This window comes from Protopterus annectens, chromosome 15.part0 (assembly GCF_019279795.1).
Source record: "Protopterus annectens isolate FY-2018-M chromosome 15.part0, PAN1.0, whole genome shotgun sequence".
Lineage (NCBI taxonomy): Eukaryota > Metazoa > Chordata > Ceratodontiformes > Protopteridae > Protopterus > Protopterus annectens.
This window is the reverse complement of record NC_056749.1, coordinates 301,321,496-301,345,203: the sequence shown is the minus strand read 5'-3', so window position 1 is coordinate 301,345,203 and position 23,708 is coordinate 301,321,496. Positions and strand designations below refer to the sequence as shown.

Genomic DNA, 23,708 nt, shown 5'->3' with positions numbered 1-23,708 from the left:
GTTTGCAGTGGCTCCATTCCAGGGACCTCCAGGAAGGGCACCCCTTCTCCATGTCCCCACCCCAAGTCGGTGACCACAGATTTCTCCTCTTGTGGGGGGCATTGCATGGGCAGATCTGTCCAAGGCACGTGGACTCGCACAGAGACCTCTTTGCATATCAATGTCCCGGAGATGAGGGCGGTGCTTCTAGCATTGCAGGCTCTCCATCCCTTTCTTCCTCCAGGGACTATTGCAATTCAAACTGACATGTCAGTCTGGTACATCAAGCAGGGAGGAACCAGATCTTGCCCACTTTGCCAAGAGGCCATGAGCGTGTGGGGAATGGGCGATATCCTCCAACCGCTTTCTCATAGCAATGCTCATACCGGGTCGGTCAAACATTCTAGCGGGTTGAGTCCAACTATCCTCTCGCCTTAAGAGTGGTCTCTGAACCCATTAGTAGCAGAACAGATGGGGTCAACCTTGCTGCTATCTGTTTGCGTCGCCTTCGAACACAGTGCAGCGAGTTCAATTCCCCCACCAGGGGAAGCCCCCAGAGACACTCTGGTTCATGCTTGGCCATCCAGTCTTTATGCTTATCCTCTTCCATTGATAAATTTCTTGCAGAAAGCTAGTCTGTTGAAGCAGAGTATCCTCGTAGCCCCATTCTGGCCTTGCCAAACCTGGTTCCCATGCCTATGGTCTCATCTAGTACATCCTCCCTGGATCTTGGATCCCATTCCGGATCTGATTTCTCATCCTTTGGGATTGAAGACCCCCGACCTGGACAACCTCAAGCTCTTTGCTCTGTTGATCCAGTTCCATTAATGGCTGAGACTCCCAGCATCTCATCCTCAGTTAAGGCCATCCTGGTGGCCGCTCATAAACCTACCAGGAGAATCTACAAGAGTAAATGGAAGCATTTCTCTATCTGGGCGGAGCATAGGAATTTGGATCCTTTTATGGCTCCTATCCCAGCAGTCCTCTACTTTCTATCCCATATTTTTCATCAAGGGGCTAGTTCTTCTACTGTTAAAGTTCAGTTGGCAGCTATTTCCCACTTCCATGTTGGAAACAGTTTTGGCCCCCTAGCTTCCTCAAAGATTTGCAAGACCTTCCTGAAAGGAACCTTCCTTTTAAGACCCCCTGTTAAAGATGCAGTTCCTCCATGGGATGTAACCCTAGTTCTTCAGGCTCTGACTGCCCCCCCCCCCCCCCCTTGAGCCTGCAGCTTTCAGTCTATCTTAAAGTATGCATCTTGGAAAACTGCCTTCCTGATTTGCTATTACCTCAACTAGGAGGATATCTCAGCTTCACGCTCTTTGCAGTAAGCCTCCGTACGTCATCTTTCATAAGGACAGGGTTTCCCCTCGGGACTAATTTCTTGTTTCTGCCTAAAGTGGCTTCCGAAGCCAACATCAACCAGTCCATCAATCTGCTGTCTTTCCTAATTATCAGAACAAAGGAGAGAATAGACTTCATTGTCTGGATGTACATGGACAGTTGCAATTTTACTTAAACAGAACAGCTGAATTTCAAAAATCAGATCCACTCTTTAAAAAGTCCTATCTGGGTAAGCCAGTGACTAACCTTAGCTACATGGATTTCCCAATGCATCCTCTCATACAGAAGCTCTGGTTGACGTGAGCCCCTGAGGGTTCGAGCTCACTCTACCCGTTCTGTGGCTACGTCTACTGCCTTCTGGTCGAAGGTTTCTTTGGATGACATTTGTTCAGCAGCTACTTGGGCTTTCTCTCATACTTTTTATTGCACATTATAAATTGGATCTAACATCCAGAGGATGCGCATCTTTTGGCTCTGCAGCGCTCCGGAATATCCTTCCATGAGGACCTCCCAAGTTGTTGGTAGCTGGGGACTCTGTCCCACAGGTTGCTGATCAAATGAAGTTAACTACTTCAGATAAAGTTGTGTACCCTACATAACGTTCCATCTGAGTAGGTAACTATTTGTCAGCAACTAACCCTCCCTCCATCCCCGGACCTTTAGTTCATTCTTGAAGGATCATGATATGTCCCTTTCCAGATGACATCAGGTGGAACGTTCAGTAGTTTTTCCTTGTGTTATAGTAATGTTCTATGATACTATGGCACCCTTTATCTGAGGGTTAGAGGGAGGTGGCAGGGCATTATGGGTAGGGGGAGGAGCTTGGATCTTTGGCTAGGAAAGCTGCCAGCTCTCTGAATCTGATTGGATACCCACAGGTTGCTGACGTTAATACTCTGATGGAACGTTATAGTGAGTACATAACTTTTCTCTCCAGACACTGGTAGATCTTGTTGCAAAGTTGCACTTCAAGATAGTTGAAAGACTGAATTCCCTTTAATCTTTCAAAACTGTTCCTTTCCCAGAATGAAAAGGCTCCTACAAGGTATATAGTTTCAGGCCTTTGAGTGTCCATTGAAGATTTGTGCTGCTGCTACTTTATCAAATCCCCATACCTTTGTGATTCATTACAAATTCTACATCCAGGAGTAGAAGTGCTTTTGGTTCTGCTGTACTCTGATCCTTCCACGAGGACCACCCTGGATTCTAGTAGCTGGGGACTCTCAGGTTAATGAAATGAACGTAATTATGTAGTTGTGTTCTTACCATAATGTTCAATGTGTTTCACTTTAATGTTCCCACCCCCTTCCACCTATCAGTCTTTGGGAAGCCTGGCAAAGTTTTAAAGGAATCTCTTCCTTCTGAGCTCCTGATGTTGCCTTACTTGTGTATACATGAGTATGGTTTCAGTTGCTTTTTGGCAAACTGAGGTATTCTGGGGAATGGGGCATTATGGGTAGGGAGGAGCTGCAGTCAAAGCTCAAGCTGGAAAAGTCTGTTCACAGGATTGAAACAAATACCCACAGGCTATGGAAATGAAGATGGAACATTATGGTAAGAACACAATTTCCATATTCCTCAGTAAAGAATACTGACCCATCTTTCTATTTAAACTCCAGTCTGGAACTAGACTACCAGTCACAGCAGGGATATGTCCTAGAGATTACCAGTCTTAGTTTGGAAATTGGGAACCAGATTCTCTTCTGGTGAAGCAGAAGGGCATTGATTCCTGCTTGTTTCTGGGTAGTGTATATGGGACTTCATTGATTTGGTCTGCTTGCAGTTTGGGGTAACTACCTCTGCAGGGTAGTTCAACATGTCTTTCTGTTGTATCCAGCTTGCTGTTTGTCAGGGTATCGCCAATGGAAGGCTATATGGCAAGTGTACTGAACGCAGTCTGGGTTAATACTATTACTTTGAAAGCAGATTGGGGTTAGTGCTCTTCTGGTGAGAGAAGGAGCAAAGTGTTATGGATTATTAACTCAGAATGGAAGTAATATCCACTACCTGACAATAGCACAACCAACCATCCACTCCAGATCTCATAGGCACTGCTCTGCAGCCCATGTCATAAGAGATATTACTAAGGTTTTTGCATCTAGGAAGAAAAGTCTCTCTTCCCTCAGACCAGTCAAGCGTACAATGCCCCATTTGGCATGTACCTCACTAGACACCTACAACTGGAGAGGCCGCAAAAATATCTGAGGATCTTGGGCCTTAAACACTTGTTCTATGGACAGACTCAAAGCTCCGACTATTCTCTCGTATCGCCTTACAAAAGCCATGTCTGACCCAGATCTTGGAAATGTTACATCTAAAGAAATCCCAATCCCTCTGCACTGCACACCTCATAAGACCTCAACCTCCTTACTGCAATCAACATGCTGGAGGGACAGGTTCATAACCCAGAGACTGTCCATGCTATGGAATAGACTTCCCATACATGTCAAGTGAAGCACCGCACTGGCCCTCAAGAGAAATCTTGAGTGGCTGGGAAATGGAATATTCACCCTGGGGATCACTCCAGTGGCTCTACTTGATGGGCATTGGGAACTAAGGTCTGGTGGCATGCTAGGGTAATCCTGTGGGCTAGACTTGTAAAGGCTCCAGGGCCATTGGCCTAGTACACGCCTATGAACTTGTGTTAGTAAGCACCTTTAAGTCTATGGGTGAACTTTACTCTCTCAACCAGTTTGGTTGAAAAGGGCATTCTGAGCCAGTGTTGGTTGTCTGTAAACGTGAGTGATGTATAATGTTGGGAGACAAAGCCCCAACATGAAGCTATGACTGCGACCATGTTAAGTGGGCAGTATCACCAAACTAAACCAGACCTACATATACTGACTTTCTTTAAATGTGACGTGGTATTTGAGTTTTACTGAATTATAGGTTTTCCAATGGACTACTCGGATGGTATTTGAGTTGTACTGAATTATAGGTTTTCCAATGGACTACTCGGTAGATTGTGCAATGAGAGGGTAAGTTAGGTGCCAGGGTTTGCCACAGCATACATGTACTAAAGTACTTGCACAAAAAGTACACATGGTTTGTAAACTTGAGCTGTATCTCCTTGGCCTGAGACATGACTGAGCTGTGTCCTGAGCTAGGTATGAACCTAGCCTTGAGCAGCATTCTACCATAAGTGATACTGCAATATAAACAAGTGACTTGGCATGGCTTGTGGTGCAGTTCTAAGGGTGTATCAGTCAGGGATGGTTTGCACTTGCCCCCTCAAGACTTTGTATATTGGCTAAATACTTGTCTGCACCCATAATGCCTTTAGGCAAGTCTAAAGCTTTCATAAAACTAGTTGCAAAGGTATTGTCTTAAAAAAAGTGCACACCACCCTGGAAGACCATGTGCATCAAACACCTTGTTCAAGAATAAACCTGCACTTTCAATGCTCACTGCATTGGACAAAGGCACTAAATGTAGTGGCTACATATTAAGCTTCGCCTCCAGACTTAATGGCAAGTTGGATGTGGAGAACTTCCAGCAAGACCATTATCACAACTAATTATAGGACCTCATCTGCCCCCCTCAGTCCATACTGCATAACTAACCAGTATGGAATGAATCCATAGACCTTAAGCCAAATTCTTTCTCCCAAGATTTATCCCTCTAACTGGGAGACTTGACTTCTCAAACATGCAAAGAAAATTCTATATCTGTTTGCACCTCAACCAGGGACAGTAATATCCTGGATGTGGTTTACAACTGAGCGAAGCTGCCCTAATTAACTTCCTGATCAGATCATACCACAGACGAGTTGGTCACCTTTCATTTTTGGCCTGAAGCTGGAAGTATTTTTCTGATGCATTAAGATTATAAAAGCCCCTTCCATCTTTATCGGACTCCTTATGTGGAATCCTTTACTGGCAAATTCTATGCGCAATAAAATCACCCTTGTGGGAACCTCCAAACACTATTTTAAAACTAAGATGCCGATGCTTGTGCTAAACTTGGCAAGGAACTCCAGAGCCTGTACAAATGGACCAGCCAAATGGGTAAAACGTTGCCTCCAGGTAAAAGATGCCACCTACTCTGACCCAGAGGGAATCTATACTGGTGGGCAAACTTAAATTCCAACTTCATTCCCCCATTCCTCCCTATATTAAAACACATGCCTGCATCTACACATGAATTGATGTGATAGAGGGAGGCCCTAAGTGCTCACATTTGGACATGGTTTATATGTAGACTTCCTGGATCCACATGTATGGGACAAGAATAGGTTGCACTAGATTTGTCTGTCAAATAGCTTTGTGGCCAGCACATGTACATGTTTCACTGTTGCAGTCATCACACTTGGGTTATCTGCCTGCAGGTAGCCTTCAGTCTGCCTGAATACCAGAGTCTTGGGATTTCTGCATCGTCTGCTGTCTCCTCTTCCATGATGTCAGGTCATCGGGGGTATAAAACATGCAGCAGGGGTATAAAACATGCAGCAGACACATCAGCTTTTGCCATGTAGGAGCCCAAAGCAGCAGTTTTGCAAGTGCCAGTTGGCTGCAACCTGAAATTTTATTTTTTCGAGTTTCAAGCCTGAAGTCTTCTAAAGCGAAGTACCCCGTTGGGGATCCTTTCTTGCTCTAACCATTTGCTTGCCAGTGGAAAGCAAATGCCTCAGATTTTCATTCAGAGTTAGCTGTTTAGGCCCAGACCATGATGGCCCTTGCTGACTTTTGTGCCTTTAACGCCTTAACTATTTGTCTTTGGGCTATCTTTGTCATTATATTCTTTCACACTCGTTCTCCATATTCCAAAATGGCTTCGATAAGCCATCTGACTACTGATCTTCCGAAAAAACATAAGGGTAAAGACTGACACGGGTCCAAAACTGACGCTTTCATTAATTTAGTCACCAGTCCACCAGTACTCTGTGAGGCACCTTCTCAGCCCTTTATTCCCACTTCTACAGATTTGCAGGCCTCTGAGATTCGGAGTCTGGTATGCCACAAGATGCTTAGACTTTGGAACCTGCGGATGTCTCTAGATTGGATGGGTCCAGAGCCGCTGTGCAGGGTGAGGGTGTATTCCAACCTTCCAATGTCTATTGAACGGACTTCGGTAACAGGCCCAGTTTTCACACTGCCTAGAAAAGACTACCAAATTGCATGCTCAAGCTCCCATGCCCCAAATGCTTAAAATGACAAGCAATTATTACTTGGGGAAGCCAGCCTTCCCCCACTAAATGCAATTTCCTTCTGATTCTACAGACCCTGAATGAGCCTGATCCCTCTGATTACCAGGACATACCCTTGTCTACCTGAGGATTCTGATGCAGAGGATTCCATTCCCTCTGCCTCCTCTCCAATAAATTTTTCTTTTGAAAACCTTGCATACCTTAAGAGAGTTTCCATTGGGAATGCCAAGACTATCCTCAGTCAAAACAGACTCAGTTTTTAGACTTGCCTCAACAGGCCTCTAGCTGTAGCCCCCTTTTCTGGATATTGTGGATGTCTTCATGGAATTGAGTCTTACCCCTGACCTCCTAGAAAGCCTGACTGGTACTGGAGTACCCGATTCTCAAATTTCTCCAAGAATCCTACTGTGGATTCTGTGACCATTTCCCAGGGGCTTGAAGGTATTAAGGCTGCTACAGCCAAAAAACATACCCATTCGGACACTGTTTAGAGCTTTAGACAGTAAGGTATATACCTCTATACCTCTAACTCTTCCATTGGGGCTTTGAATTGCCAGTTCCACATGAAGTACCAGCAACCTATTATGGAACTAAATTAAACAAGTTATTACTTCCAGATTGTCCAGAAAATAAAGAGTTAATGTATTCTGCAAGCCAAATTAGTAAACATACTTTGCAGTGTGGGTAGAAGCAGCTTGCAGGGCTGCTGTCACTGGGTCTGTACTGAGAAGGCACACTTGGCTGAAGGAACAAATCTTGCCAGACTGTCAAAGCAAAATGACTAGATTCTCCATTAAATTGCTTGTTTGGCACAAAAGCAGAGGTTCTTGAGATGGAGGAAAAAGCTAAATTTATGCAAACTTAACAGGTGCAGCCACCTAGATTCAGTAGGCATTGTCCTTCTAAAAACTGGCCCTTTAATCATCCTTCCCAGCCATGCCCAAGTACTTGCACCCCTAGGAGGAAAACTTGCCCTTCATGCAAAAACTTTATGTCCATTACTCTGGACAAATGGGTTCTAAACATTGTATCCCAGGGATACAGATTCTGCTTCCACTTTGCCAATCCCAAGTGGGCTGCCAGACCCTCCTCCAAACCAGTGGGCAGAGGCTCAAAACAGTACTTTCCCTTCTCAATATCAGAGCTATTCAACATGTTCCAGTAGAACAAAGGGAACAGGGTTTTTACTCCAGACTGTTCCCGGTGCCCTATCCTGGATCTTTCTATTCTCAACACCTTTCTGGTAGTCCAAAAATTCAAAATGCTTACACTGCAACAGCTCCTTCCTATATTGGCCAAGGATGCCTGGTTAGTCACTCTAGACTTGAGCTTTTTTTTTTTTGTCTGCATATCCCATAAGGGAGTTTTGCTGGAAATATAAGTGCATAGAGCCTGCCTTTATCAGTTCTCTGCACTTCCCTTTGGCTTTATTGTGCCCAGACTATTCAGTGCCTGGCCCCAGCCATTGCATTCTGCTGGCAGAGAAGTATTCAAATCTACCCATATTTGGACGATTGATTCAGGCGGACAGTCGGGGAATTGCTACTTCAGCACCTGGCATTTGTGAAGAGCAACTTCTCTGGGGTACACCAGCAAAGAAATCACAACTGGTACCCAGCCAAAAGATTGTATTCCTGGGAGCAAGCTTGAACATTATGTTCCAGATGGCATTCCTCACTCCAGAAAAACAGGCCTATTTGACAAACTACTACAAATTAATGGCCACCAAACCCAGCTATCTGCAAGGAAAATACTGCAAACCCTAGGGTACATGTCCTCATGCATTCTGTTAATTCCATATGCAAGACTGCATATGAGGAAACTTCAATGGTACTTGTCTCTGGTGCAAACATTCTCAGGACCTGGAAACTGATTCCTATCATACCTTGTCTAAGGGCAGAGTTCCTGTGGTGGGAAGAGGCATGCACCCACAACAAGGGACTTCCTTTTACTCAACCCCCTGCCGTCCAAACCCTGGCAAGAGACTCAGATTACACATGTAGGGCTCACATGGCAGGTAAATCCATTCATGGCAAAAGGAGCCAAAGACAAATCCCCTTGCATATCAATCAAAAAGATGCTAGCTGTACAGAATGCTATTGACAGCTTTCAAGTACCTTATCCTTCCAGGACTGCTACCACAGTCATGTGGTACATAAGCAGGGGGGGAACTCATTCCTACCCAATCTGCAGGTTAGCTAGCCTTGTGGAACACAGCCTTGAGCAACCAAGTGCACCTGCAAGTTCCAATTCCTGCCAGGCAAAATTCAGTGGCAGACTACTTTAGCAGAAATCTACTGGACCCACATGAGTGGAAACTGAACACCAACTCCTTCAAACTTCTAATCAAGATAGGGGACACCAGAGGTGGACATCTTTGCCCCCCCCCCCCCAAAAGAACTATCACTTGAGCAAGTTTTGCACCAGAAATCCTCACAGCAGAGGAAGGTGGATGCCCTATCCTTTTCATGGAAAAGCCTCTCAATTTATGCATTTCCTCCTCTGACCCTCCAAGATAACAGGACAGGCAAAGGACAATTCTTATTGCCCCAGACTGGCCATGCCAGCACTGATGCCCACTCCTCTGCAGTCTGGCAGTGCCACCCTGGCACCTACACCAGATCCCCTCCCTGCTGTCCCAGCAGAAGGGACAGATTGTACATCCACAGCTGCAAACCCTAAACCTTACAGCCTGGCTTATCCCCTGAATACACCACTTGCAATCCTCAGCAAACAGGTGTTGGATGTCATCTTTGAAGCCAGAAGGCCTAGTACTAAGAAATCCTATTCTGAAAAGTGGAAGAGATTGTTCCTGGTGTCTCAAGGAAAGGACACAGCCATGTCCACTGAAGCTCACGCTTCCCTCTTTTGAACCTGCTGCTTCAGCAGAGTTAAAATTCCTCTCTTGGAAAACAGCCTTAACTTCTAGCAATCATTTCAGCAAGAAGTGTCTGAGCCACAGGCACTAGTCTGTGGAACCCTTCATTATCTTCCACGCTGACAGGGTTTTCCCTCGGGACTAATCCATTTATGACAGTTGGTATCTAGTGTGGCTTGGTTTAATCTGCCAACTTTTTTTTCCTAAGCCTCTCAATAAAAGGGAAAGGATCCTGCACTCCTTGGATGCGCACACAGCTTGGCGTTTACCTTGACATGACAAAACCCTTCAGAAAATCTGATCAGCTGCTAGTCAGCTTTGCTACAGGAGCAGAGGGCAAAGCAATTTCAAAGCAAACCATTTCCAAATGGATAGTGCACTGCATCCATTTTTGCTACAAGCACCATGCAAAACCTACCCCACAGGGGATTAGAACTCTTCCACTAAGGCTACCTCAACCTCTACAGCATTTCTCAGGGGAGTCCCTACCAGGGCCATCTTGGAAGCTGCAACCTGGAGTTCTGTACACACCTTCACCAAGCACTACCACTTGCCTGTCTTTTCTAAATCCAGAGCTGGATTTGCTACAGCAGTGTAAAAGCCTGCTAGCCAGCCCTAAACTTCTTGACTGCCTCAGCTTTGGGAATCGACCCAAGTGCGACTGCAACAGTGAAATGCGAAGAAAATGTTACAGTTGTGTACACTAAATGTATATGTTGGTGTATTCACTACAGTCCTGGTTTCCCTCCCTCCAGCCCCTTTTATACTTTCAATTTGTTTTTTGGCCATACTTTATGGCAGGGGCAGGTGTTCCACACCATGTAATAGCTTCCTATTGTGGGGGCTTCTGACATTTGGGGCAAGAAAAGCTGATGTAATTGCGTCTGCTGTATGCCCCTGACTTCATGGAAGAGGTGACTGCATCTAATGCAGAAATCCAAAGATTCTGGTATTCGGGCAGAGGGCTAGCTGCAGGCAGATAACCAAAGTGTAATGACTGCAGCAGTGAATACACTAACCTCTACAGTTATGGTAAGTGTACTCAACTGTACTTTCTGCTATCACAAGATCACACAAGTGGCAAAGGTTGAACAGACTCCCTTGTAGAGTGGGCATTGGGGTAGTGACTGCAAAGTCTTCCGCAGCGAAAGTGTGCCTACAATATAAAGCCACTGGTGGCCACAGTTGGTTGCAAGCAGTAGTCGGGGAAACTTGAAGCTGGTGAAAGCGGTGTCTGCACATGACTTCATTCCCCTATGTACAGACTTTGCAGTTGTCATGACAGCAAATGGTGTGTAACTGGAAATTACAAATTGAGACTGAAGGGGAAGCTATTGGAGCAGATAAACTGCTTCAAGTATTTGGAAGGGATGGTTGAGAACTGACTTCAAAATGAGGAGTCAAAGCTAGAATTGGTGGGGCTGCAGCCTTCTGGCACAGGTCATCAGGGATAGGGTATGCAATTTCAAAGAAATTGGAAGGTGAACTATAAAACATTAGTGACCCCCCAATACTACAGAAACCTGGGCAGTGAGGGCAGAACAGTTGGGCACTTCATTTGTCGCCTCTAATGTTGAGACTAGTGGTAGGATGCATGCTTTGGGACATCAAAATGAGGACTGAGCAGAGGCCAGATACCTTATGAAGGTTGTCCAATAGACCAGTTTGTCTTCTGCTTTCCTGCATGTCTGATGGGGAAGATTGCTAGAGTGTCCACTGGACATTTGTGAGGGAGTAGACCAGTGTTTCAGGGCTAAATATTTTAGCATTTTGAGATTGAAACTTAATTTTGGCTTTGCCCTACCTGGTTTTGGCACATTTAGTGTTCAGCCTAAGCTTTCATTGGAGGTTACTAGGCAAATGGCCCTAGAGCCCTTAAAGCCTTGCCATATCTATCCCAAGGTGCCCCAGTTGATGGTCTCCATGAAGGGGCACCACCTTCGGAGCAATGTTTGGTCACCTATCCATTGATTTAAGTTGAAGAGGGCCAGGGGAGGGCTCTTTCACATGAATTGGAATCTTTTTCCAGAAAAGTGGTCTCTGGGAGATTATTTCCAGCGTGACCTGTTGAGGTCTGAGACTAGGTTAATGCCCCTAGCGCAAGTGATCTCCTGCAATTTGTATGAATGTAGCATTTCCATCGGGGCCAGGTCTGAGTGCACCCTGTAAAGCCAATCAAGGTGCCCTCTTAGCAACCTGTAAGATGGGCGAGGCTTTCAGTCTTGACTCACAAGACTTGCTTTGTGTGTACCCTGTAACTTGGTGAGAAACCTCTGGTCTCTCCAGATGTTAGTTTCTCTGTTGTAATCTGCTGGCAGGTTGCCCTCAGTCAGCCTGAATAAGTATTGGGTCCTGCATTGGTTGAGGTCTCCTCTTCCCATGACGTCAGATTGTTGGGGGGTATAAAACATGCAGCCGACACCATTTTAAGTCTCGCTTGCCGTGCGGTGCCCAAAGCAGTTGGCAAGTGCCGGTCTGCTGACTGCTGAAATTTTCACAGTTTCAGAACTGAAGGCTTCAGTCTAAGCGAAGTACCCCGTTGGGGAAACTTTTTTTCTTGCTCCTTACCAATGTCGGGAAAAGTTAATTGCATTACTTGTGGGAAGCAAATACCTCAAGAATTTTCATTTGTATTGTATTCCTTGCTTTGGCCCAGATCACAACGTGCCTTGCTGTCAGTTTTGTGCTAGATTTAACCAACGCACTAAGCGTTATATTTTTGCTTCAAAATATTTTGGTTAAAGATTTAAACTGAAATGTCTTCGGTTAGCAATCCGACTACCAGAGTTCACAAAAAATGCATGGAAAGACAAGACAGTCTAGGTCCAAAGCCGATTAAGCTTCTAAGCCAGTCGCCAGTTCAGTGAGGTGCTTTCGCAGCCCATAATACCTGCTACTTTGAGTCGCAGGCCTCTACAGAGACCCATTCGGAGTCTGGTATACCATGAGATTGAGTATTGAACCTGTGGATGTCTCCCTTGGATGGGTTTGGAGCCATTTAGCAGGCAGAGTTCTGAGGGTGTTTTCAGGCCTCGACATTTTTATATTAAACCGCCAGCCTCAAAATCAAGGTCAAAGACGGCAGTCTAAAAAACCGACCGAGTTGCATGCTCAGGCCCCTATGCTTAAAGAGAGTAACAAAATGGCTGAGGATTTAATTGCCTTGATCAGGGGTTCCCAACCCCCCTCCCCCCACCCTGCTAAGAGGCCTAGGCAAGGCACTGATTATGAATCTTCAGGGCAGGTTTCCATTTCTTCTGATTCCTCTTCTGATCAGGAATTTTCTATTCCACCCTATGAGGATTCTGATGCAGAGGAATCAATCCCATCTGAATCTCCTCCTGAGGATCTCTTTTGGAGAGACTTTGCACACTTTAAGGGAATATTTTCACTGGGAGAGTCAGAACTTCTCTGAATCAGAGGCTTAGGAGTTTCCTTCCTCAGCATAGGCCCTTGGCAATACCTCCTGTATTAGACATTGATATGTTTTCAGAATCAAGCATGGCACCTGATTCCCTACCTCCAGCTCCTAGTAAGCCAGACTGGTATTACAAGGTTCCTGACTCTCTCAAATTTCTATTAAAAAATCCTGTTGCTGATACTGAGACTATTTCTCAGGATCCCAAGGGTGTAAAGGCCTCTACAGCCAAATTTCCTACCCCCTCTGACAGATTCCAGGGTGCTGGATAGATGGGGAAAGAGGGTTTATACATCTGCAACCTTGGCAATCTGGTCTTGAAACTGCCTGTTTCATATGCTTAAATATAAACAGCATGTTATGGGCTTACTGAAACGGAAAATGATTTCTGATTGTGTGGAAAATAGTTAAGTATTGCGTTCAGCAGAACAGGTTTGAAAGCATACTTTGCAATGTGGTTTTGATTCCTTGCAGGCCTCTTGTAGGGCCGCCATTACTAGATCTGTGATTAGAAGGCATGCCTGGCTCAAGGAGCAAAATTTACCTGATCATGTTAAAGCTAAATTGTTGGATGCCCCTTTGCAGCATAATACTCTGGTAATAAGGCAGAAGAGGTTTTAAAGAAAATGGAAGACAAAGATGTATGTAAACTAAGATTTCTTGCAAGTGCAGCCACCAAGGTTCAGTAGACACTGGCCTACTAAAAACTGGTCATTTCCTGTGTCCAACAGAGCCACTCAAGGCAAATCCAGGCACTTGCTTTCTTAAGGTCAAAGCAATGGGGTGCCTCCACCTCCAAAACTGGAGGGAACAAAGCACAACCCTACAGTAAAAAGTCTCAGTGACTTTCCTCTACCATCACCAAGCACTTTAGCAGCCCTAGCATTTCATGCTCAAAATTGGCAGTTAATTACCCAGGACAAGTGGGTATTAAACAGTGTCCCAGGGGTACAGATTTAATTTCCATGCTTTGCCCATTCCAAACGGATGGCTGGATCTGCCACAACCAGTGGGCAGAGGCCCAGAAACCAGTCGTCCCTCGTGGATATGGGGGCTATCCAACCGGTACTAGAAAAAGGACAAGTCTTCATGGTACCCAGAAATTACTATTCATGACCTCCATACTAGACTTATCGATTTTTATTTTTTTTCCCCTGGACATTCCAAAATTCAAAATGCTGTTTTTTTTTTTGCTAGGCAGGAATGCTTGGTTAGTAACTCTAGGTATACCTGCATATCCCAATAAGGGAATTGTGCAGAAGATCCCTCCACTTCAAAGCAGGTACTAGTTCTCTGCACTGCCCTTTGGCTCATCTACTGCACCAAGGGTCTTTACAAAGTGCCTGGCACCAGTAATTGCGTTCTGCAGACTAAGCATTCAAATTTATCCTCATCTGGAAGACCGTCTCATTCAAGCAGAGGACAAAGATACTCCCAACATCTGGAGTTGGCATGTCTAGGGGTACACCATAAACAAAAATCACAACTGGTACCCTCAAATAATTTACATTCCTGGGTGCAAGCTTGAATACAACTGCCAGACTGCTTACCTTATAAAGGCAACTGACCAACATACTTCAAACAAATGGAAACACAAACCCAGTTATCTGCAAGACAAATTCTGCAGGTTTTTGGGGTTCATGGCATCCTGCTTTCTACTAATTTCATATGAGACTGCATACGAGGAAACTTCAATGGTACCTGAGTCAACATTGTCAGTCTGGAAACTTGTTTCTTCTCATTCCCTGCCTACAACAGGAGTTTCTTTGGTGGGCAGAGACATGTCACCAGAACAAGGGACTGTCATTCACTTTCTACCCCTGCCACCCAAACCGTAACTACAAACTCATCAGATTATACGTGTGGGGGGGGTCCACCTGACTGGGAGATGCATTCAGGGCAAATGGAGCCCAAACCAAATGCATCTGCATATCAATCAAAGATGCTCTGACAGCCTTCAAGTCCTTCATCCAGGACAACTGCTGAGATGGACCAACACCAGTTATGTGGTACATAAACAAGCAGGGGGTACACATTCCTACCCCCTTTGCAGACTAGCCATGGCTTTGTGGAACACAGCCTTGACTTACCAAATGCATCTTCAAGCTCAGTTCCTGCCAGGAAAACAAAATACTCTGGCACGACCTAAGCAGAAATGTTATGGACCTGCACAAATGGAAACTGGATCCACAAATCTTCAGCATGTTAACAGAAATGAGGGAGCCCAGACATAGATCTATTTGCCTGTCCCCCAAAATTCAGTTGGACAAATTCTGCACAAGAACTAGTCACAAAAAAGCATGGAAAGTGAATGCCCTATCAGTCTTTGCCTTTCCCCCTCTGCCTCTACTCTCCAAGGTCTTACTAAAAGTCCGACAGGAAACCAAAAATGATCCTTGTTGCTCCAGACTGACCTCGCCAGCACTGGTACCCACTTCTAAGGAATGTCTCAACATCCTCCATGGTACTTGCCTCAAATACCTAATCTACTGTCTCTGCAGAAAAATCAAATTCTGCGCACACTGCACCAAACTCTGAATCTTGCAGCATGGCTGATCAACACCTCAGTAAATCTGTGGATGTAATTTTGGAAGCCAGAAGGCCTAGTACTAGAAAATATTATGCTAACAAATGGAAGAGATTCTGTGCTTGGAACCAAGCACAAGGAACACGCAACAAAGCCCAATATTCCTCAGATTTTGCAATATTTGACTGATGCTTGACAAGGGCCTATCTTTTTCAATAAAAATCCATGCCTGTGCCATCTTGGCTCATTACAACACAAGAGCCTCCCCTCTTCTCATTCTCTGCTTAGCATCTTAAAGGGGCCAAAAATGTAAGGCCTCCAGAAGATCACAGCTCCTGCATGGGACCTCAATTTTGTGCTGTAAACTCACCCTGCCTCATTTTGAACCAGCAGCTACTGCAGATATAACCTTTCTCTTTTGGGGGGGGCAGCTTTTCTCTTGGCAGTCACTTCAGCAAGAAGGGTTTCAGAACTGCAGGTTCTCATGGCAGTGGAGCCTTTTATATTTTAACCAGACAGGGTGTCCCTTGGGACCAATCCTTTTATGCCTAAGGTGGTATCCAGTGTGGTTCTTAACCAGACCATTCACATGCCAACATTTTACCCAAATCCACAGAACAAGGGGGAGCAGATTCTACATTTATTGGATATACACAGACCACCAAGATTCTACTTAAACAGGACCAGATCTCTAAAAGTCTGAGCAACTACTGGTTGCATTTGCAGCAGGGTCAGAGGGGAAGGCTATATCCAAGCAGACAGCTAGTTTCTGCTACTTGCACCATGGTAAACCTGTGCCCAAGGGGATCAGATCACATTCCACCAGGGCTGCCTCTGCTTCAGCAGTTTCTCAGAGTGGCTCCAACCAAAGACATTCTAGAAGCTGCTACTTGGAGCTCTGTTCATACCTTCACAAAGCATTATCATTTGCCGCCTCCAAATCCAGGGCAGGCTTTGCCACTGCAGTTCTGCAGGGCCTTATAGCTACCCCTAATGCTGTTTAGTTCCATCCTCCCATCCATAGCTTTGGGATTCTACCCAAATGTAAGACTGCAACAGTGAAACACTAAAAACGTAGTACAGTTGTGTACACTTACCATAAATGTAGATGGTGTATTCACTGCAGTCTGGGTTACCCACCTGTCATCCCCCTTTCTATACTTTTTCTTTCCTTCGCTATACACTAGCACCTGATATCTGGGGCAAGAAAAAAATGAATAAAATGGTGTCGGCTGAATGTTTTATACCCCTGATGACCTGACCTCATGGAAGAGTGCAACTGGCGCAGGACCAAAGACTGTTCAGGCTGACTGAGGGGAAACCTGCCAGCAGATTACCTAAATGTAATGACTGCAACAGTGAATGCACTCTAACATCTACATTTATGTAAGTGTACACAACTGTACTTTGTTGCAGGTGTGTTGCAGTACATGCAGAAGGGAACATTGTACTGGATTATTGGTCCATGGGAATAGTATAATGGCATTATAACCACCTTGGCTCTAGATGTGATGCCTTTACTTCTAAGATGTGCCACCCACATACGATTTCTTTACTACTGTGGAAACTTGGTGCTCAAATTTCAGACTGTACCCGGATCATGTATCACTGGGTCTACACTTGGATGGGGGGGGTGTCTATAATTAGCAGGGATGTCTGCTTGCCCAAAAGGGAATAATGGGAATTTTGGTATTTTGCTAGATTGCAGACTTTGTATGTGACCTGTTGGTGAGCCAGTTGGCTGCCCATCTAGTAATGTAGGAGTTAATTGCCAACTGAAAGTTTCTCTAATACCAAAGTGGTGGATTGTCAAATGTCTTGGCTAAGTCGAGATGGGCTGTATGCACTCTAAGTCCTCCAGGTTTAACAGGCATGGTTTACCTTTAATGAATCTGAAAACTGTTGGGTCCAGAGTTTGAAGATACCCATGTACATAATTGTCCATGGCCTTGCAGATGAGTCTAGCCAAGCTTTTGGTCTTAATGCCTGCAGTTGGTTGATGGTCCCCCTTTTGTGCAGGGCGATTACTGTTGCTATCCTTCATTCCACTGAAACATAACTAGTTCTCACCCTGTGGTTAAACTTGTCCAAGTGCGTCTGCTAGGTCATGTTTAAAGGGCAACCTGGAACATTGTTTCATTGATTACATGCTGTCTTTAACAGGCTAATGAATGATGGCAGTCTTACTTTGGGGATGACTGGATGGGGACAGCAGGCGATTCTCCAAATCTGTCTAGTAGCCGGTTGGTTACCTGAGTATGGATGTGAAGTTTTTCACAGAACCTGTTAATGCTTCCTGTGTTCACAGGCTCTGTGTATGTGGTGGTATTTACTACAGTCGTACCACATATCGGCAAGCACCAGATCAGATGTTGGCTCCAGTATTTGGATGTCCAGGTGGTCCATGGCATTTCAGTTGAACCTTTGGGCAAGTGAGTGAGCACCAGTAACTTACCCAGTCAATAGACTAAAATCACCCAGAATCATGGTGTTAGGATGTTTCTTGATGGATTCTAGTAGATCCAAGTAGGCAGAGTGGGTGTCTTTGTAATATGCTGCTCAAGGCTAGGGACATACCTGCCTCTAGCATAATCAAAGCTCAATCATGTCTCCATGTAGTCCAGGGAGTTATGTCTCAAGTTCATTCACACAAACGTGTACTATAATCGAATCATAACTGTTCTTGAGTGCCTATAATCTGACAAATCCTAGCATCAGAAAGACTGACTTTGTTCAGCCTGGTGAGGGGGAAGTCTTTCACTAAGATTGAGAAGATGTGTTGCCTTGTGGACTTTGGAGACGCTTGTGTGGGTGTTGAGGTTAGCTGGTGTTGCGCTCTGGTGTGTAGGTAGTGTTTGTTTTGTTTGTTTTTTTTATTACATGTTTGTGTGTGCCATCATGCATAGGTGTTGGGTGGGCTGACAACCTGCTCTGTATCTATATCCATTGCATGAGAGCAGTGTTTCCAGATTCATAATGTAGGTGCATCTCAAGTGGTACAAGAATGATTTAGAAATTGGGGGGGGGGTGTACATGAGGCAGTTGCTGGCTCAGACCCATCTCAGGCAGGTAGAAAAGGAGGGGAACTGACAGTTCACAGTTACAGGACTAATCGTGGTCTGGCTAGAACAGTAGCAGCAGGGGAGGTATTGGGCTTGGGTGCAAAGAGGTTTGGTTTAGATGATTGCGAGGCTAGAGAGCAGGTGTATGTAACCAGTAATCCCTCTGTTCAGTGTGCAAACTGGCAGGTTCCCCGTTTTTCTGCTTTAAAAAGCCTGTATTTGAACCAGTGTTCAAATTACCCAATCTAAAACTCCCTAAACAGAGCTCTGCAACTGCAACTCTAGATCAGTCCAAACTGTACTTTCCTGCAACAAGGGGACAGGGGGCATCTCCAAGTTTGTTTTACAACCTCCAAAGGTCTCAAACTGTACTAGATTCAGCAAAAAATGTTAATCTAGCCCATGCTAATGTTAAAGTGCAGCAAACAAGTAAATTAACACAAGCAGCTGAACAGTAATTATAGCTGTAAGAGGACTAACTAAAAATGCAGTAAAATACAGTTGCACAGTAAAACGTACAGCAAATTTTATTTGATTAGAAAGTGTAAACTGTTTAAGCACTTGTTTGTAGTCTCTCAGCAGGTCTTTGAAAAACGGAGCAAGAAACCATTGTAGTCCTGCACGGCTGGGGTGCTTTCTGCACCTCTGAAGCCTGTCTGCACAAATGTCAGCATCTTCCAAAGTGAGGGGTGCTTCCAGGAGTGCAGTTTCTTTAGACTCCTTCGCCTTAAGCAGAAGTATCTTAGTTTTGTTTAGAGATTTTTTATGTTGGGAGGTTGGTTATTTTGACTTGTGTATAGGGGTGGCTAATGCTGTAGCCTGTATCTGAAAGCTTGGAGGAGACTGGTGCAGATAATCACTGGCAAAGTAGCATAGCCCATTGACCATGTTTGAGCCACATGTGGGGAAGGGGACACTACAGAGCTGAGCCCTCCAGCATCATGTATGCTGTTGGCTATATGGGAGGAATTGTCAAACTCCCTGGGACCAGCTGAACCACTGGGATGTGCATCACTATACATACCAGCATCACCCTGGGAGGTTAAATTTATCTGCCTCAACTAAAGTACTGCTAAATTAGCCTTTTTAATAGTGGGAACTAAATTTACTTTTGGACTCTTTCATTCTGCTATAGCTCTTTTGTTTTACTATTCTCCCACCTTCCCAATTTGTAACTTTTGTTTTTTTGGGGGGGGGGGGGCAGCTACACTGCCAAGAGTATTTCTGCTTTAAATTTAGCCCTTCCTCTGGCATTCCAGTTCCCTTGAAGCAAGGGTTTGCACTTTCCACAGGGCATGTTCTTCCAGACAAGTGTCATTGGTCCTTGTAATGCATCCCTTATATCCATTCTTCAGTGGGTGGTAATTCAGCAAAGTCATTGTCCATCTGTTAACTGGTCAGTCTTGCCTAATCAGTCCTGAGCTGTGTGGGTTGCAGGCAAGGAGGCTTTAAATCTTTTGCTCTGGAATGATTAATGCAGTTTACTTTTAGTTCTATTTTCTGACTTGAGTAAAAACATTGATTCACCTTAGAATAGTGATTTAACAGTACTCAAGTTTGTATAATGGCTATAGCTGAATTGTCCTTGCAAGCATTTTAAGATAAGAATACTGCATGAAATGAAAAAAACGCTAATCTTCAGTTGGGGTGCAATTAATTTTTTTTTCTCCCTTTCCAGGTTTTTATAGATGAAGACTCCTCTCCAGGGAGTATGGATATGGTTTTTTCACCTTGGAGTACTGAACCAGTTGAAGAGTCTACTTCGCCATCATTGTCAGCTTCACTATTTCCATTATTAGATTCGTCTGGCCAGCCTACTGATGCATCTGGGTGGTGCCCTTCTTATGTTCGCTACAAAACTGAGCTTTGTAGTCGTTATGCTATAACTGGGACTTGCAAGTATAATGAGAGGTGTCAGTTTGCCCATGGATTGCAAGAGCTGAGGGTCCCATCACAACACCCCAAGTACAAAACTGAACTCTGCCACACATTTCATACATGTGGATTCTGCCCTTATGGTCCCCGCTGCCTTTTTGTTCATGATCTGGATGAACAGAAGATTGTACGACAAAACAGATCTAAGAAGATAATTAGCAAGTACAAGACTGAATATTGCCGTACGTTTGCATCTTTAGGGGTGTGCCCATATGGGACACGCTGCCACTTCATTCATAACGAGAAGGAGAGGAGATTACCAGCACCCCAAGCTCCTTCCTCTAGGTTTAAGCTGCATCAAAACAATTATAAGAAGGAGCAGTGCCGTAACATCTTAACTGGATTCTGTCCATATGGAGCCCGTTGTCACTTCTTGCACAACCAAGAGAATAATGAAGTGCAGCAGGCAGAGGTGGAGCCTTTCATCTCTGCTAACTACTGCAGCAAAGGAGGTGCTGTTTACAAGCTGGCAGGAAGATCGCTCTCACCATCTTCTGACGGTGTATCTACATCTTCAGGAACACCCGATTATTGCATGGGCAGTATTTCTCCTGTACCCACAGAGTGTTCGGCTAACAATGCATTTACCTTCACAAGCCAGCAGATAACTGACCTTTTGCTGCCATTGGCTATAGGGATGCAGGAATGAAGCATACATTGTCCTCCAAAAACTGTTTGAATGGCCATATACATACCTTTCTTTGTCTAACCCTGTGGAGTGTGAAGGTTTTTCCATAGTCTTAAATGTAGCTGTCCTGAAGCAGTTCCATACAGCGGAGTTTTTTAATGCCTTTTTTAATTTTTTTTTTTTTTTTTTTAAGGTTTTAATTTTTGCACAAAGTGCCCAGCTTCCAACATTTTCTTTATGCACTAATGTTTCACTTTGTTTTTAAGCATTATGTTATTACTTAATGATGGACAAGGAACTTCAAACCTCTCATTTCAGTACAAAACTCATCAGAACTGGTCTACATCCAAGGCTCTGTTCAAAGACTATTGGCCTCAATTAAGGTTTATACTCTGGAAATGTACTCATTGCTGGATTTTGTAATCTCTGTCATTCACAATGGTTTGAAGGAACATGTTCTGTTAGTGTGCAAATCTGTCTGCCCCAAGCTCTGTAATTGCCTTGGTTAGTCACTGGGTAATTGACAGGTGTTAATTTGTAACACTTTGAAGGGAAAAGATGGCATAAGTATATGCAGTGTCCAAAATGTTGCCGGTCTGTCAAATGAGGCTAGTAACAGACTAGTTTCTCTTGCTGTGATTTGTGTTTTTTGGGGGTGATTGTAGATGTGCTGTGTAGTGGTGGTTTCCTATTGCTGATGCACTGAGTTTTTGTGCAAGCTTTAAAATGAAGTATTTTTGCTTACTGCAAGCTTGGGAACCTACATTTCTACTGTATTGTACAATGTCGCAAATCCAGATGTCTTGCATTGAAAAGTTATGTCCCAGAAGCTGAGTGAGTATTTCAGTGAGGTTTTACTCTTTATAACTAGAAACCGCTTTGGCCTCCTGTATTTAGAATGTTCATCTTGGATGGATTAATCCCACTCGTGATTTGATTTGCATGCTGTTTAACTTGCATTAATAGTTTGTTGGAAGAAAAAATAAGGACTGGAGGACAGCTAAGGAACAGTTCTTTTGAATGTAGTGAGCTTCAATGTAGATTTCCCATACTTGCCTTTTCCTAAAGTGGCCTGGTCCTCTAAAGTAAGATGGCTTCCTTGCCTTTGGGAATAAACATTTAAGCTATGATGTAGTAGCAAGTAAGATTTCAATTCTGCAGGCTAAACTGACATCCAAGTTTAAATGGACTGCTGCAGAAGCTTTGAATTTTCAGATAATGGTGTGACTGAAGGAGGCAGCTATAGAATTTAGATGTCAGCTGGATGTGAATTTGAGGGGGGGTGTCGTACAGTACTTTGGTAGGTGCATGTAGATGTACAGGAAAAGTGACTCCATGCATCCAGAGAACGTCTGGTACACTCAATTGCTATTTACTATATTGTCTGTCTTCTAGCAGTGAGCTAGAAACCTTCACCTTGTCTTGTGTGTTTTCAGCATTAAGTGTTAATCATACAGTTTTGTAGGTCATGGGTTGGAGGCATTGCAGCATATTGTGTTCCAGTCTGATATGCAGGGATGGAGCATTGAATTTTTCTTGCATCGAGGGAGGGTCTACACCTGAGCAAGTTGCTAAATTGTTCTTTGGTAATGTCTGGAAAAAAGGGTCCACTGTTTGTGGGATCTATCTGGTTAACATGAAACCTTGCATGCATTTAATTCCATTAACTTGCTTTCTGCTGTTTTGATTTTTAAGCAGCAGACAAATGTGGCTGCATTGGAGTTTGCATGGTGAAAAAGTTGGTAGTTCTTTGACTTGTACATAGCTTTGGAGGTATTACGGGGGTAATTTTCATATCCATGCAGTTTGCTTTTAGATGGGAGGTTCTGAGGGTCCGCATTGCACAGTTGTGAAACCAGTTTTGGTACTGTCCCAAGTTGAGACTAGGATCAAGTTAATAACTGTGTTGCTCCTTTTGAAGGTACTAAACTAACTAAATTTTCCCACCATCTCAAGAGCACTGGGAAGCTCATCTTGTGAGCACTGTGATTAATCTTTAAAAAGGTATGTTAACTAAAGTTTTTTGACTTTTGATCTTAATGCACTGGGTGAACAGTTTCTATATGTAAATTAAGCTGTACAAGATGAATTGGACCACAGTGAGAAGGGAAATGATGTAATAAAGACAATTGGTGAGCCATGCAACAGTCATGCTAGTCTTAGACTTCACATTCCACTATTTAGCTGGCATGGAGCAGCTCCTAGATGGCTTTAAATTGAGGCTGAAATGAGCATCTTATCTTGTGAAAGATGTACTTGATGGGGTAGTTTTCATGACGTTGAATGTAATCTTATTTTATGATTTTATTTACTATTAGTTTATTTACTAATATATTGACTGTTTGAATATTTTAGTAAAGTCATTGAAGTGTGATTATGACTTTAATGGCTTTTAATAATATTTATCTCTAATAAAGAACCTGACTGAGGTTTCTGATCTCCACCTGCGAAATTTCAATGATTTTGAAAGTAATTTGTGTTTTGTAGCCAGTTTTCCTGTAGCCAGTTTTCCTACACTGTGTAGTGCTTTATTAATGTGTTTTCTTCCTAACAGTGACTGCTTATTTGCTTATGCACAGCAAGATTGTGTGCGAGACTATGCACTATGCTTGGGCATTACTACTTGCTCAAAATGTTATACAGCCATGGAGTAAAAGTAATGTATACTAAAATGAGCAATGGGGGTGGAAGGGGGGGAAATTTGGTTTTTAGATGTTGCTCCTGTTTTTTTCCAGGAATGTTGAGGGAGGGGAAACTGCCAAAACATGTTTTTTGTCTATTATATGATCCA

The 23,708-nt window shown here is 44.0% G+C and overlaps 1 protein-coding gene across 2 annotated transcripts in view; it reads left to right on the top strand.

The window, feature by feature from the left end:
• LOC122789655 (mRNA decay activator protein ZFP36L2-like) overlaps positions 1 to 23,360 on the top strand; it is a 115,820-nt gene extending 92,460 nt beyond the window's left edge. For both annotated transcript variants that reach the window (XM_044057067.1, XM_044057069.1), the window contains exon 3: positions 20,033 to 23,360. In XM_044057067.1, the coding sequence (XP_043913002.1) occupies positions 20,033 to 20,938 (906 nt within the window). In that variant the 3' untranslated portion in view covers positions 20,939 to 23,360. The remainder of the gene's footprint in view (positions 1 to 20,032) is intronic.
• The last annotated feature ends 348 nt before the right edge of the window (positions 23,361 to 23,708 follow it).